This window comes from Triturus cristatus, chromosome 12, assembly GCF_964204655.1.
Source record: "Triturus cristatus chromosome 12, aTriCri1.1, whole genome shotgun sequence".
NCBI classification, from domain to species: domain Eukaryota; kingdom Metazoa; phylum Chordata; class Amphibia; order Caudata; family Salamandridae; genus Triturus; species Triturus cristatus.
Genome location: NC_140595.1, coordinates 728741640 through 728758351, shown reverse-complemented (window position 1 = coordinate 728758351; position 16712 = coordinate 728741640). Strand labels below are relative to the sequence as shown.

At 42.8% G+C, this 16712-nt stretch overlaps 1 protein-coding gene across 1 annotated transcript in view; it reads right to left on the bottom strand.

Moving 5' to 3' along the window:
• Positions 1–16712, bottom strand: part of SNAPC2 (small nuclear RNA activating complex polypeptide 2) — a 130589-nt gene that overhangs the window by 30814 nt on the left and 83063 nt on the right. The window contains exons 3-4 of the mRNA XM_085639928.1: positions 7710–7826; positions 465–533 (exon numbers count right to left, since the gene is read on the bottom strand). Of these exons, the coding sequence (XP_085496054.1) occupies positions 465–533; positions 7710–7826 (186 nt within the window). The remainder of the gene's footprint in view (positions 1–464; positions 534–7709; positions 7827–16712) is intronic.

Genomic DNA, 16712 nt, shown 5'->3' with positions numbered 1-16712 from the left:
GGATAGGATTGGATGAATGGTTGAGATTACGTTTAGGGTTAGAGTTAGATTAAGAGATGGTGTTGGATTTGGGGTAAAAGACTGGGATTAGGCATAGGGTTAATGTCTGGTAAGAGTAAGGGATTGTTTATGGATGTTGAAAGGGATGTGGTCAGGGCTAGGTTTGGTAAGGAACAGAGTAAGGGTTAAAAGGGTCTGGTTAGAGCTTAGGTAGAAGTAACCAAGATTAAACGAAGGGTCATAATGACAAAAGGGCAAAGGTAGTAAAATTAAATATTTGTAACACTATTTTTCTATTTCACATGCATGTATGCAAGTCACAACTTTTTTTTAACATTTGCATTTTTACCTCTAAATGTTTGTCCATTACATTTCAGAAAACTATTTTGTTCTTTTTTTAGCAAATATGTAATTCAGTGACACATGGAAATCTGTAGCACATGAAAGAGATGACTGTCCCATACCTGAGAAAACGCAGCAGTCACTGCTTCATCCAGTTTATCTGACACTTTCTCAGCCAGTTCCGTCCACACCTATGAAAACAAAGGAGCGCGGAGAATGAGAAGAGGCTTCTATTTTCCACAGTAACGTATTACAGTATTTGCAGCCACCATTAAAACCTTTTGGTGTAGATCTGAGAAAGTAAAAAGAATAAACTATGGCAATCTGGGGAAAAGTACACTGAGCTATTTCGTTAAGACTAGGAAAACAGCCTTTAGCCCCAATTAGCTGTGGGGTACTCGGGTACTTTGTCTCTATCCAGGTTATCCAACGCACAGGGGAAGAAGGTTACTTAAAATGTGCCTCAACTAAGGGGCAGAGCAGACAGAAAGTATAGCAGTGTGCGCTCAGCTGTTACACTTGCCCATTTTACAAGTGTTGTTTATTAAGTAGAGGCGGCTAATGCATTTCCAATCAGGACTGACACCTGCACAATGATTCTATTATGTAACATTCATCTTTCATCCAACTGTGAGGTTGCATCTAGAGACAGTGGTAGCCATCAGTCGGAGACCTCATGCTACAAACACGCTACTACATACAATATACACATACAGTAGAGAGGGGTTATTGTCAGGGCTTTCAGCCACTGTTTGTTGGCATTTTTTAATCATTGGTTGGACTGTCCTTATAGCAATGGAATTTCATAGGTTGCATGGTTTTGCCCATACGTTTTGCATTGACTTTTGGGACACAGCTTACTTTTAGGCAGTCCCCCGTGATAATATTTTCCCTGGCCCTTGTAGCCCACCACCATCTATATGCTTATCCTCATTTATAGGCTATGACCTGGCAGTCGCTTACTGTTGCCATCACCCATGTTTTTTGGGATTTACCAGTGTGTGTTGAATAAAGGCACAAATCATGGCAAAGCGAATATCGTCATCCAGCCAGCCATCTAGATTAAGAAAAAAATATTCCAAGATGTCTGCCGACTGCGCGCAGTAAACGTGGCCGTCTTGTTATGTTTTTTCAGAAAACTTATAAATATATAATTACAAGATCGGCAAATGCGCAGCAGCCAACTTTAAATGTGTTCTCTAAAAGCATAAGAAAAGGATTCAAAATAGACACTGTGCATAAGTGCACATGCTCAGATACTATTGGGGGGGCAGAGACTGTGGGGAGGTTGGAGGGAGAGAATCCATAGGCAAACCCAATAGGTCAGTGACAGCCCAGTATTAAAGGCAAGGCCTATTGCTTTGCCAATACTCATTAAACCAGGATTTCATTGTGTTTAATAATTGTTTATTTCACAACCATCAAGTCTTTTGGGCCCAGGTGGTTCTTCTTCGTGCTTTGCACTTTTAGTTTGTATTCTGCTTGTGATGGTAGTAAGCAACCTGGTGTATGTATAAACAGATCAAAAGGTACATTTAAAGCCTGAAGAGCCCTTGTTTTTAAGATTTTACTCACTTTGTAAAGTAGGATGGCTGATGTATGAAGTGTTACTTCCTTATCACAGTGTTTCTGTTTTTCATGGAGCTGCAATGAAAGTCGATTTCAAAGGTTCCTTTCGTTTTTTTCACGTCAGTGAGATTAAATATAGGACTAGTGGTCTACCATCTTGTCTATGTACAACAGAAGGTAGTGTCTTTTCTATCCATGGGCTCCCCTGTTCCCAGTGTAAGGCAAATGTTACCTAAATTAATTGCCTGTAATCATCGTTTTGAAGCTTGTAGGGCTGTTTTTTTTGTGAAGCGATTTTTCGGTTTGAAGTCCCCCTCAAGTCCACAATGTTGCTGGACACAGACTCCCCCTTAAATTGTGTTTTTCCATGTGGGAGCAAGCCAGTAGGTGTTGTGATGCAAAGCACTACAGTCTATGTATATTGATGTAATGCAGAAATATATTTTGAGCAGATTTATGTTAAAAATGTCACACCATGAGATCAAACTCAGACAGGCAGCTAGGTGCATGTGAATCTACAGCACTACAAGCTGCAAACTAATTGTTACGGGTAATTAACATTTTCCATGTGCAGCTGCCGATCTCATCGGTCAATAGACTGAAAAGCAGAGCCCTTCTCCCTAAAGCGCCAGAGTTAGTGCTTTGAAACAAAGTGTTAGGGGCAGGTTGCCTGATCTGTGCTTCTTGGCAGACATGAATGTCCACATAATAATGGTTGGTGAAAGGTTAGATATTAGACCTTGTTGTAGCTTTACACATGTGTGCAAGTGGGATATTACCAATGAAAACCTTAGAGAGCAAATAGAGAGCCTTCTTACAAGTGGGCTATACCCCAAGCACAACAGGTAGTTTATGTCTGATTTGGTACTGATAACTTGAATACTCTCAACAATCCCTCTAGCAAGGCCCACTTAGGAATTGGGTTCCATTTGTGGGGTTTGCAAAATGCTACTCATAGTTGCTGTGTTTTTAGAAAGTAGTTAGAATGGTCAATATAATACACGAGGGCTCTTTTGACATGTAGGATGTGTAAGGTCCTTTCCGCAAACGATTTAGGCGGAGGTTGAAAATGGGCAAATAAGTGGTTTGATGGACATGGAAAGGGGGGGTGATTACCTTAACAGTTACAGTTCGCTAACTCTAGAACGGGAAGTGTTACAATGAGGAAGGCCACCTTCCATGGCAGAAACTGCAATGGGAAAGAGTGAAACTTCTCAAATGTCAGCCCCATGACCCAGGTATGAATAAGGGCACTTATTGCCTTCCTTAAAGGCTTTGATGACCTATATTTTGAACATGGACTGGTGTTGTCAATTCAATACGTAAGCAACCTTAGTGGCTAAATGTACCCTGGTGTACATATATGCCAACTCTGGCTTTTGTAAATGGAACAAGTAGCACATAATGTCTTGCGCGGAGGCCTGTGAGGGCTGCTTACTTAGACAGTAGCAGTGGTAAACAGATCTTTTCCATTTGGTGGCATAAAAGCCCTTGTTGTGGGCTTTTAGGACTCCTTAAGAATTAGCACGCACTATTTTGGAAGATGAAAACACCCAAAGTCTAAGACTTCAAATGTCAAAGCGCAAGATACAGTACCTGGAGGTTGGGGTGTTGCAGCGGAGTGTAATGCTGTGAGTGGAGCTCTAGCTATAGAGACAGCCTCTTGAGTGGGTGCAGATATATTTCCAAGTAACACTGTGGTCTTGCAATGGTGGGTGCTACAAGAGTGAGCCTCATAAGATCCTGCCTAATTGTCCTTACTACATACAGTATAGAAGTAGTGATGGTAATGTAATACACAAACATCTTTGATCAATTCAGCATTTCCCATGGACTGTTGGTGTGGATACCTGAAGACAAAGCTTTGGGATTCTGAGTTCGCCGGAGTGGTCCTTCAAATGATGGAAGTATTGCTGAAGAACCTGGGGTTCGATCTCCCATTAGCATGTTTGTTGAGGTCTTCTCTTCAGAGCAGCAGGTCGGAAAAGTCACTGTCTATGCCTTTGAGGTGTTCCTCCAGGAGAAGGCTTAATGCTAAATGGCCCGATGCTAGATTGTCTGTGCGAGCCAGGACAACTAGTGAGTGCTTGCTCACCTATCTTTGAAGGTAATACAGTGTGGTCATGGTCTCTCTGCAAGAGAGCAGTGTTTTATTGCTCTGAGCACAAACTGAACTGCCATCAATTCCAGCACACTGATATGCAGACTTTGTTGCGGAGGAGACCTTTGGCCCTGGACGGTCAGTTGGCCCAGGAAATCTGCCCACCCAGTGAGGAAGGAGACTGTGTGGGTGATCACTTCTGGCTAGAAGGTCGAGGAACAATCTTCCTAGAAATGCGTTCTTGTCGTTACAGCATAAAAGGTTGTGCTAAACTCTGGACTCCAGTAACAATAGACCTTCCCACTGAGCAGTCCCTTTTGACCGTTATCTGGCAAGGTACTCCAGAAGATGGTTTCATTATCATTCTCACTATTAGAGAACACAAACTCTGGCAAAGGAGAATCAGCCTCTGAAATGTCATCCCGGTCTCATTGCTTAGGTAGGCTTTGCCTGTTACCATATTCAGTATGGCTCCTAAGGAAGGGTGCGGTTGTGAGGAAGAAGGCTTTTTGACACGCACCGTTAACTCTAATGTGAAGTGGAAAGACTCTGCTTCTTGAGTGCGACCGTGGCACCGTTCTAGGCTCCTGCTCTCCATTAACTACTCATCCAGGTCTGAAAGACATGTATAGCATTGCAGTAAGGTGTGCTGCCACCAAGGACATGCGTTTTGTGAATATCCATGGAACTGCTGTCACCCTAAAGTGTACTGCTTTGTAATGATAATACTTTCCCTTTATCACAAACCAGAGGTACTGGTGGTGTGCCGGGAGGATGGGGATGTGAAAGTAGGCAACTTTGAGTTCAAGGATCTTCATGTAGTCCCCGATGCACAGCAGCAGAATGACGTCTTGCAGAGTTGTCATTCTGAAGTGCTTGGATATCGTGTAGAGATTGAGAGGTTGAAGGTCTAGAAACAGCTCTGCTTTGTTCTGTCTTTAGTGGTGATAAGAAAGTACCCACGGATCTGGTGGGACTGGTTCTATTGCTCCTTTCAGAAGCATGCGGCCCTTTCCCACTGCAGCACCCATCAGTGGTCTTGACTGATGCTGTGGTCAGTGATAAAATACTGAGTAGGGTGGTGTGAAACCCAAGAGAGTAGCCGTGGCCAAAAACAGAAAGTATCAATTTGTCCGAGGTTATCTCTTCCCATTGTGAAAGACATAACCTTACTTTTTCCACTGACAGGCACTGTGGAAATAATTAGAAGGTCAAGCTTTGAAACTGGGGTGCCTTTACTTTGGGTGGTTCTACCCTTACCATGGGTGTTGCTCCTCACGCCTCTCCAAGAGTAAGATTTGGTTGCCGAACTCTCCTGAAAGGACTGCGGTGTTTGGTACTGGGGAGATAGTGAGATGGCTGCTGACTTGGTTCAAGCTTGTGCTTGTTGCCTCCTAAAGTCCAACTTATAAGGGTGTATCTTGAGTGTTCCAACATTGTGTTCACCGGAGGTTTGACAATGTGCACTGTGCCAAAGGTTATACTTAGGAGGTTTTTCTGGATTTCTGGTAAGAATTCTGGGACTCTTAGCCAGGCATACTATTGGCGAACACTAGTACTTGTTTTATGGGAGCAGTATGCAGTATCAACTGCATCCAGGGCACATCTAAAGTTGGAATTTGATATTCTCTTCATCTCCAGGACATCTACTACTGTTAGTCTCTGAAAGGCATTTTACCAGCTGTTCAGTCTTCTCACAGTGCTACCTGGTGCCGTATTACAGATGACTGCGCCAGCGCTAATTGTCTCTGTGCGCCCGAGTATGCACCCGACGGCATTACAGAGGTCGGTCTGTAATGCGCCATGATATTGGCGCAGACTTTGAACTCGGTCTTTATGTGCGTCTGTGCGCAGATTGTATTAGCGTACAGACACAAACGCACACAAACACACACATACTTGGGCGCACAGCGACAATTAGCACTGGCGTAGTCATCTGTAATATGGCCCCTGTTGTATCATTTAGTAGTCACCATTTAGAAGTAGCATTCACAGATATTCTTTTGGCAGCAGCATCAATGCACTCACTCTCTGTCGGGCAGAGGGATGTCCCCTGGGTGAAAGCCCTTTTTTTTTTTTTTTGAGACGCATGCACTATCAGTGAATCTAGAGGCTTATTGGCCACTTCTGTAGAAGTGGTCCTCTGGCGCCGCATTGTACTTTTTATTGACGCTTGATGTGATCACCTGGTCTTCACAGGCTCCTTAAAGTTTACGGTGCAGCATTTTAGCACGGGCAGGTACTACCCTGGGGGTTCTGTTTTTGGAAATGTTTCATAAAGTCTCCTTCTTCCTTCACAACATGCAGTCTAACCTTACGATAATAACCCACATGCTGGATTACTGAATGATACGAGGTGTGGTCTTCAGGTGGAGAGGGCTTAACTTGGTACGGTTCTCATGATCGGTGTCTCTGAGGATACAAAATTAAGTCATGCCAAAGGTCCTCTCCATTATCTGTTGTAATGGGCTCTTCATAGGGGGTCGCGAAAATCTGCCGCAATAAGGGGACAGAGAATGAGTAGGTGGCAAGATGTGCTCCCAGAGCCTAGTATAGTCTTTTTGGAAATTGGGAAAATTCTAAGGTCCTCAAAGATTATCACCTCAAATGTAAAGAGTCTTTCCCTGGATTTGGGTTGGCCTGTTGTTGTAGCTTGTGTTGATCGAGCTAAGATGTGCCCTATGATTGGGTCTATGTAGATCAGGCTGCTTGTCCTGATCTTCTTGAATTGGTTGCCTTGGTGCCTAATCTGGTGATGTTTTGAGTTCAACGTCTGAGTCTACCTGTGCCCCAAAGAGCCGTTCAGACTCTCGCAACTGAGATGGAGTCTCTTGACACAATGTTTGTGAGGCTTTTCTCGAGCAAAGACTGGCTTTCGGTTCAGAGTTGGCCAGAGATCAGTGGTCAGTCCTGACTGCAGAGGCCTTTTCAGTGGTGATTCAGGGCTCAGGCATGGCGCGCTTGAGGCTGTTCCTTGCCCTATAGCTGAAGCTTTGCTCGAGTTCTACCTGGGAGGAAGATCCTCAGAAGGTGTTAGGTAGGACAACCGGAGGTCTTTGTCTTGGGTGTGGGTGTCATTGGAGCCCTAGAGAAGGATTCTCTCCAAAGTTAGAGTCATTGGAAAAAGCATGCTCTGGCAGCCTGAACAAGTCAAATCCTAAGGTCCCTCAAAAGACAAAAGTTACAGACCCTATGATGATCTGACCACGAGAACCTGCGGTTACACTTAGGATAGAACTGTAGAGTGCATTTTCCCTATCCCAAAGAGTCATTCTCATAAGACCCGACCTGAAGTAGTTGGTGGTTACACAATGTTTGAGTGTTGTGAGTAGAAGTTCCGGTGATCTGATGCTTAAATATTAGCTCCTGTAGATTGGCAGTCCCAGAGGTACATATGAACCAAACGGTGGGAAAAAACACAATCTAAGGTGGAGTTCTCTCCTAGTGTATTATGGGTTTTGGGGGAGGTTCATGAGTGACCTCTGAACCAAAACATCTACTTCAAAGAAAACACCTACTTGCAACATCTATGCCCAAAACTAAATGGCAGAAGTGTGCAAAGCATGACATTGAATGTCGCAAATGCTGCAAACATCACATAACTCCCCTTAATATGCCTTGTCACCAGCAAACGCAATATGCATGCACCTCCCCACTGATATTGCCAAAGGATAACGCCTCCCTCACTTCTAGGTACCTCGATAGGCGCAAGGATCTGTTCTCCCCAACACTTCTCTGCCTGATAACGTCTGTACTGCTTTCGTATAGCCTCTCGTGCCACTCGACTTTTGAGCCCTCGGATGAAATGCCTTATCTAGGAACAAAAGAATGACAATTTCTAGTACAAATAGAGTAAAAAAAAATTCTTTTACAAGTTTGGAATCATTTGCAAACCCAAGGGTATGCATTTCAGCATTTAGAAGAATAGAGAAACAGTTCACTCATTTACACATCGCCACAATTATAACAAGTAGAAGTAACAAAACATTTACTTTTTCATGATCATTTTGAATTGGTCACATCAACAGACAAAGGTAACACGCCTTTATAAAACATGTGGGCACTAAATTACTCTTTGGAACACAACTGTGCAGCTGTATCCTCAGAAACAGGTTTGATGAGCATTAGCTTCTTGTGAGCTTCCCGGTTTCAGTCCTTAGCAGCAGGTGGCATAAAAGAAGATGGTACTTGGGGTTTAGTTTACAACAGACCTTATTCTGGTTTAAGTGTGAGCTTTCGGGGAATTTGTCCTAGAAGCACAGCTTGAATTCACAGTGTGCGAGTAACCATAGTAGATGAAGGATCTCACACAAACATTATTCACAAAAAGCGGACTATATTCAGTTTTATAAGCATTAAATGTGGAAAGGAATCCATTTGGTTCCAGTTCCTCCCATAAGGGAGTGCTGCAGGTGGTCCCCTATGGGATCCTCTAGATAGACTGGTGACTTATTTGCAACTGTTGTTCTAAAGTGGTTATATTTTTCATAGCTGAATCTGCATTTCACTGTAGTAGACCATCCACTGTAGCAAATGATTTTGATCGAGCCCATGAATGTGCAAAACGCTTAATACTGGCCGAAGCCACCATTTCAGATGTATTCGAGCAGCAGCTTAGGCTCTTAGTAGTGCACTGGTGACGGTGGAGGTTTGCAAATTAATATACAAAATTAACAAAGAAAGAGCAACTGTTACAGACAAATAACTTCACTGCCACAAGCATTAAACAGGCTTTACTCAGGATGGCATAAAATAATGACAATGAGTCATCTAAATAAGTTGTTGAGGAACTCTTTGCAGATTCCCTGTAGGTGATTACTAGAAAGGTTTGCTTTGACACGTATACAGTAGTAGATCAAAAACATAATCCAATCAAATAAAAAACTGATTTGCTTACGTGCAGCACTGCTTGATACACCTACATTTTCAAGCTCTTAATGACCAACAGGAGCATCTCTTTCTGAAAAATTACAAAAGGGTCTACACCAAATTTTAAAAAAAGCACACTTTCTAATTAACATGCTAACTTTCTATCAAATTTGGTGCAATTCGGTTCAGCGATTTTTTTTTATGCTCGAGAGCAGTTTCCTATTGGAATTAACACAGGATAACATTGTAGGACTGCCCTTCTCTTGGCCATGGCTTAACAGTTCAGGGTAAAACTTTCCTTGAAGGAGCAGAGGTGGATGACTTCTTTATTTGAAAACTTCCATAAAGACTAGTCAAATGGGATCAATTTATAAGTGAAACAAAAACACTCCACCTTTGAAAACTTTGACCTAACTAGAACTACACAGTGGCGACGCCAATGTGTAATATATACACACACTTACACAAAGATGATAACATAAGTCTCAAAAACCTGCAGCATTGCACTCCCTGCATTAGGGTTGTAGTGAGGGATGGGTGTAGAATCGGGATTAATTCTTAAGAAACTACATGCGATTTCTTTGTTAATTGCAAATAATCCAATGTGGAATAGTGTGCTCCATGCACCTATCACAACTCACACAAATCTATCTTTGCTAATCAGTTAGTTCAGTAAGGATACACGTGGGACCCATGTCTTCTAAGGCAGGCTGCTTCAGTGGCTAGGTATTTTGTGAATATTCTAGGTCAGTGGTTTTTAACCTGTGGTCCAGGGATCCCTAGCGGTCCACAAAGCCTACTTAGTGGGTCCGCGACTGCTTAGAAAATTAAAGAGTATTGAGAGATATAGAAATAAAGCAAATGTAACATTTTAAATTTTAAACTCTGCATAGGTGTAGGAATTTGAAACGAGAGACTAAAAATTAAGTTGGTATCCATCGCTGGATTTGTGGGAGCAGCGCATGTGTATCAAAGAAAATATAGCACGAACAATGAGTGACCCCTAATTGAATTTAGAAAAGCTCCAACCTCCCATTAAAATTTAAATTTTGACTTATTTTTATATAACGTGATTTAAATAAAATATTTTATAAGTTGTGCAAATGCTTGAATCTGTATTTTTTTTGCAGTTCAAATCATCTAAACTGCTTATACGGGAGTGCCCGGCTTCCAGTAATGACTCCGTGGGTGTCCCTGGATTCCAATAATGAATTACTGGGGGTCCCCGACTTCCAGCAACAACTCAATAGGGGTCTCCAGAATCCAATAACGATTCACCGGGGATGGGGGACCATGATTAGAGTAATGATTAATTGGGGGTCCACAAAAGTGAACAGGTTAACAACCACTGTCTTAGGTGGTGTATGAAGCCTGAAGGGTAGTAATAGTATTGTTGCTTTTTGCTTGAAATTCTTAAGAACGTCCAATGTTTGTGGTTTACAGGCACAGAAATATAAGCTCTCTTAAAGGCTCATGACCAATTGTACCTCTGGAGTAATAAAAAAAAAACAATCAACTAACATGATAGACTTGAGGGATCAAGAAATGGTTTGACTGGATGCGCAGGGTACACCCAGCTGATGACTGTTGCTACTTCTCGCCAGATGGTAGAAAGAGGAACATCCTTCTTGGCACTTTGGCGCAACCAAGTCAGCCTAGTCTTTACAATAGAAGATTCTCTGATCTGCTACTACATTTAATTTATATTCATTAAGATTTATAATTTTATTGGTACAATGTTGAAACAGAGGAGTATGGCAGTGATTTTGTGGCTTTGTGGGTCTCAATCAGTTTATTTTCTGCAGTCTTAGCATCCCCTCCGAAAGGGCGCCTAATCATTTTTATAGTTTTCACTAGTGCTGGCCATGATAGAAACTGCTTGTCTGCCTGCTTCAATGTGTAAATATTCTGATGCAATGTATTCTACCCACACCTACAAGAAATCCTGATAAAGAGTTTTAGACTATCTGTGTCCTGGCTGGGTTTTCCTTTACTAACCAGGGAACTCTGGTCTTTGTTTTTCTGTCATGCTTGTACCCATAAAAATTTAAATATGTGCAACACTTGTCAGACTTGCCGTATTTTGTTGTTTGTTAGTGCTGTTCGCAGAAGTAATATCTTCTGAAATCAGAAACATGGACTTCACAAATGTTGACAAGCAACAGTTCTGATCAAAGACACCTTAACCCAAAAATACTGCATTAAGAAGGCCCAGTGTAAGGTTAAAGCTATACAGCTGTAGCATCATGCTCCTGAACTTGGGGCCAGAGGTACGACCCTTTTTTGCGGCCGCAAACAGGAGATCCTTCCGTTTGCCGCCGCAAAAAAGGGTAATAGCATGTACAAATGCTATTTTGCGAGTCATTGACTCGCAAATTAGCACTTGCGACTCTCGCTATTAGGAATGGGCGTCCCTTCCTAATAGAGAGTCAACATGCTATGTACTAAAGTTTTGCGACTGCATTTGCGGCCAGAAAACATTTGCAGTTTACCACCTACTTCAAGTAGGTGGTAAACCACTCGCAAAGGGAAAACGGGCTGCATTTAAAAATAAAAAAAGGTGCTTTATTTAAAAGCAGTCCCAGACATGGTGGTCTGCTGCAGGCAACTATCCCTGGGAGGGCCTGTCATTCCCATTGGGAATCGCAAACAGTGTTAAACACACTGTTGTACATGCAAAATAGAGCCTTTCAAATTGCGAGTCGCAAAAGAACAGCAATGTGCGAGATGCTATTTTGGGCGTCGTCCATCTGCCCCTAAACCGCTTCTGCCTTGCAATCAAGATGTGGAATAACAGTGCAGCAGAGAGTTGAGCTTTAAATCCTCTCTGGTGAGGAAATCTACTGGGGGTCTAGCCTTAGGCACCCGAAAAAGCCGGATCCACTCTACGTACCCTCACCAGTAAAAGTAATGAGGAACAAACATTGAAGGAAACCAATCTGAGTGCTTTGATCTCAGATCAGGAATGGAGTGAACTATAGGCTAATCGGGTCAAGTCCAGCTTTAAGAAGATGGACATGGCCCTCCTCTTAAAAGTGACTACATTTTCTGGGTATTTAGCCATTAATCCTACTGTTCTCTGTAGGTCTAATCCTCTGACGTAGTGGCCATTTTCAGTAACTTTTATAGTCAAGCCACTGTGCCCTACATTTACGGTTTCCTGTCATTTGTTCAAAAAATGGGAACTTGTCTTTTATGCCCCCCCCCCCTTTTATTTCCCCTTGCTTTACCCAGTGCATCGGCTTCTCTCAACCAATACTTAGATTTGCAATGGATAAGACTTCGGGCCACATGTATCAACATTTGTGATAGCGGTTACCTTATTGCGATATTCAGGGGATCGCAATTAGGTCATCGATATTACAAATGTATGAAACTACAAGAGTTTCATTTAGCGATTCCTAGGGGGTCACAAATCGACCTATTTCATCAATAATTATGAGGTAGGTCGCAATTCGTAACCACCTAGGAGTTGCTAAAAGCACGAGGATGGTGGCCTGCTGGGGTCAGCAGACCACCATGTCCAGAATTGCTTTTAAATAAAGCAATCTTATTTTTTTGTAAAGCATTCCGTTTTCCTTAAAGCAAATGGCGATACTTTACAAAATGAAGTTTACATTTCATTTTTAAAGAGTAGAAAGAGGTCCGTGGGACCACTGCCTGCTCTTAAAAAAAGTTTTTGCATACATTCACAAAGGGGAAGGGTCCCTTGGGGACCCCTTCCCTATGCGAATGGGTTACCACCAACTTGAAGTTTGTGGTAGATTGCGAATGTTTTGCGACCGCATTCATGGTCACAAAACATTCCTACATACCGTAACAATTTGGTATTTGGAAGGGACGTCCTAAACACGCCCCTTCCAAATAGCGAATCGCAAACCCATTTTGCGATTCGGTAACAGATTACCGAATCGCAAAATAGGGTTTGTTATATGTGAAAAGCATTTTTTGCATTCGCAAACGGCCAGATTCTGAGAATCGGCCCGTTTGTGAACACAACAAATATTTGATACATGTAGCCCTTAATCTCCCCATTCTGAAAGAGGTCTTCAATCATGTGGTAAAACTACCCCCCCCTTTTTCTATCACACAAATAGGCCTGCATGGGCTTCCAAGTGTGAAATCGGGATGAAAGTGTATGCAAATTTATCGAGAGGGAAACATGGTGAGCTTTATTCCCTCCTCTACTGTTACCATCCTGCCAGCATTGTTCCAACTGGGGTTGATAAATAAACCTTATGTGGTCCGTTTCATTTTGGTAACCGAATGACATCCCTTAATGTTCTGCCAACAATGGCATGATCTACAAATGCCTAAATTAGCGTAGTGTCGGGTCTGCACCATTCTACTAGACTTTAGCTGGGAGGCCCAATAAGAAGTTGTGAAATCTGGCAGCGCGAGGCCCCCAATCTCCCTCGTCCTTGGGAGCACCTTTAATGATCCTCTCTGTCTTGCAACATTCCATTGGAATCGGTTTATTGCTTTTTGTAGATGTTCAAAGTAGCTGTTTTTTTTAATTAGGGTCTAGTATGCATAGAGCATTCTTGGAGGTCATTTATTTTAACAGCATTAATATGGTGAGTCCTAGAGAGGATTAGGCGCTCCTATTTATTGAGAACTGTTCTCGCCTCTGCTAGCAGGCGCAAGTAATTAGTCTCATACAGTTGGCCTACATACGGGTGGTGCGGATCCCAAGATATATAATATATTTGGTGGCCCATTTGAACAGGAAAGCATCCCTTATGGCCTGCACCTTCGGCAAAGGGAAGGTCAGGTTTATTTCAGACTTAGTTTTTATCTTAAACTCAGAAACTACCTCAAATTGTTGCAGCTGCTCCATTACCGATGGTAGCAACCTCTCTGGGTCTCCCATCTTGAGAACATCGACCTCCCACTATTGATCTATCCCAACTTATTCACTCAGCCAATGGCTCTACTCTGAGGGTGAACAGTAGAGGGGACATTGGGCACCCAATGTTTAGTCCCCATCTCGATGTGAATGCTTTTAGATGTCAACCCATTCAGAGTGATCTTGCCGGATAGGCTACAGTATAATGACATCACTATTTGTTTTATAAGTTGGTTTCCGAAGCCTATCTTCTCAATTACCAGGCACAGCAACGACCATTCCACTTGGTCAAAAGTCTTCTCCGCTTCCAAAGACACCAAAACAACTTGGATTCTCTTTTTTGACCTTTTCAACCAGATGGACTGTCCACCATATATTATCTTATGCCTGCCTCATGCCAATGAAGCTATACATAGCTGCATAGACTAGGAGCGAAACTACCTTCCCCATTCAGCTTGTATGATTTTAGCAAATACTATCCATGTTAATTAAAAGTAGCTTGTCAGTCCACCATGGCTGGTGCCTTGTACTATCTTGTAGACCATAGCCCACTTTATCTCATTTTGCGTGATTGGTGAGTCTAGCCGTGACGTATAAGCATTCATAAAAGAAAATGAACGCCTCCATTTTATCTTCCACTGTCTGCAAGACTTTTTTTGATTTCCTGGATGTATTTCCTCTGTTTCTTCTTTCATTTGAAGCATTAGCTGAGACCCTAGTCTTATTCTCTCTTGCGTATAGAATAGAAAATTCAGCTCTATTTGTGTACAACCCTTATAGTTTCTTAAACATTAGTTTGCCATCTCCGTTTCATCACATAACATGCTTCCCTGTTCTCCCTTTCATCTTTAAGCTATCTGATTCTAATTTCCCCGAGTTTATGCATGTGGATGCTTAAAAAGATAAATTTCCACCTGAGGACTGCTTTCATCACAGACAATTGGAATACTGTCTTCTTTGTCATTAAAGTAATCCAGTAATTTTTCAGCTACGACTCTATGTAGTATGGGGGTCTCTAGGCAATCTAGGATTTAGGTGCCACATGCCTGCAAGATCTGCAGAGATCACACTTAGCAATCATGTAGGCGTGATCTGAGACTCCTATTGAGCCAATTAAGGTGTGCGCCAAATGATTGCTAAGACTGAAATGGTCTATGTGAGACTATGAGAAATGCAAATGGCAGAAGAAAGAGTAGTCCTTCTCCTCCAGATGAAGTTCCCACTACAAGCCTTTAAGTCCCCAAAAATGTATTTGCGTTTTGAGATGTTTCGAGAAGGCTCGAGACATCATCTTTTCTCCCAGTTTAATTTTTTTACGGATGACAAGTTGAAGTCTCTTGTAAGGATGGTGTCTCCCCTGGCTCATCTCTCCAGAGTTGTCAGACAACCCAATAGAGCTGATCTTTGACTCTGTTTGGAGCAAATATGGTAGCTATGGTGACTGCCCTTCCTGCCTTTAGACGCTCGCAGCCTTTTCTGGATTTTGCCGCCCAGCGCTGTCTGGAGTTTTCCCTCAGCGGTTCAATTGCTTAGCGGCATCTCTCATCTCTGACCACTGTGGAATCCGTGGTGAAGAGCCTTTATTATTTAATAGGGGCTCATAGATATGGCAGGGGAACAGAGAGCGAGCAGGGAAGAGATTGCTCACAACGCCATCTTGGCTTCTTCCCCCAAGGTCTGCCTGTTGACCCGAGCTACCTCAATCTGCCGGTAACCCATAACCTATCTGAAAGTTAGAAACATGAAACGTATACAGCGCTTGAAGAGTAAGCAGTTTTTTGTGCGGCATGGTTGCCTTAAGCATGCATGCAGCAATTGCAAGTTACCTAAAATGAGCAAATAAATAAAAGCTTGATTATGACGGTCTTTAAACCCTTGTGTGCTTAGCACATGCTGAACACGTCTTTAACTCCACTTCTAGGGTGCAAAGGACGTGTCCAGCACGTCCTATCACCCACCGGAGGGTGATGCGCTGGCGATCCTCTCCCATATCCCCAACCACATGTTTTGACCAGGGACGGAAGGGAAGAATTTCAGCTGCCACCCCACTGGCCCTTCCCCATGCCAGATGAGGATATCAGCATGCCCACGGCACACCAACGACACCATTACTAGACATTTGCTTGCAGCGCATACGCTAGAAGGATGCATTGGGTCAATACTCTCACCTGAGGTGGAGTAAATCAGACAAGAAGTGAGACACTGGGGAAAGGATAGTTTTTTTCCTTTCACACAGTGTCTGCGATCGTGCAGCAGGAAAGCACCCAGCTAGGCCACCAAGGGTGTCTTTCTTCCTAGCGGGAGCGACCCTCGCAAAGAAACTCCCATTTACCCTGCTTTTATCCGTGGATTCTCCTGGATGAAGTATGAGGTCTCGAGGTTGCGTTTTGAGGCCTTTTGTGTTGCAGGCGCTAGGCCCAGCCACACAAGTGGGGTAGCGTTTGTAACGGGAGACATGTGGGAACACAGAATAGTAAAACGATTGTCATTACCAATTGCATTTCTCTGCATTTATAGCTTCTAAGCCTAAAAGAGTGTGCAAGAAAGAAAACACTTTGCAAAATACCCTAGAAATACTATGGGTAACCCCATTTAAGAAAAAAAAACATTTTTATCGAGTTTTCCATAAACATCATACATTGACATAATATTAACCATTTAGCATGGGTATCATGAGTGTACATTGTAATTTAACCAGTCCATCCGGGGTTGAAAAGGGTATACTGATATTGAGGGTGGTTATTCAGTTACCTGTCATGTTCACGTCTTGTCGTAGTGTGTCTTGCTTTTGGCTATAATGACAAACGTGTGCCTTGTCCATTGCCCGCTTCTTGGAACTACCGGCTTGAGTAATAAAACTGGGGCGAAAACTGGGATAGTAGGGCAAGGTGAATGGAGCATCTTCCTCCAAGGACGTCCAGAATTAGGAGGATGTTGTTGCTGTGTGGGTTCTTATGTGAAGGGGCGGGGGAGAGCAGGGCC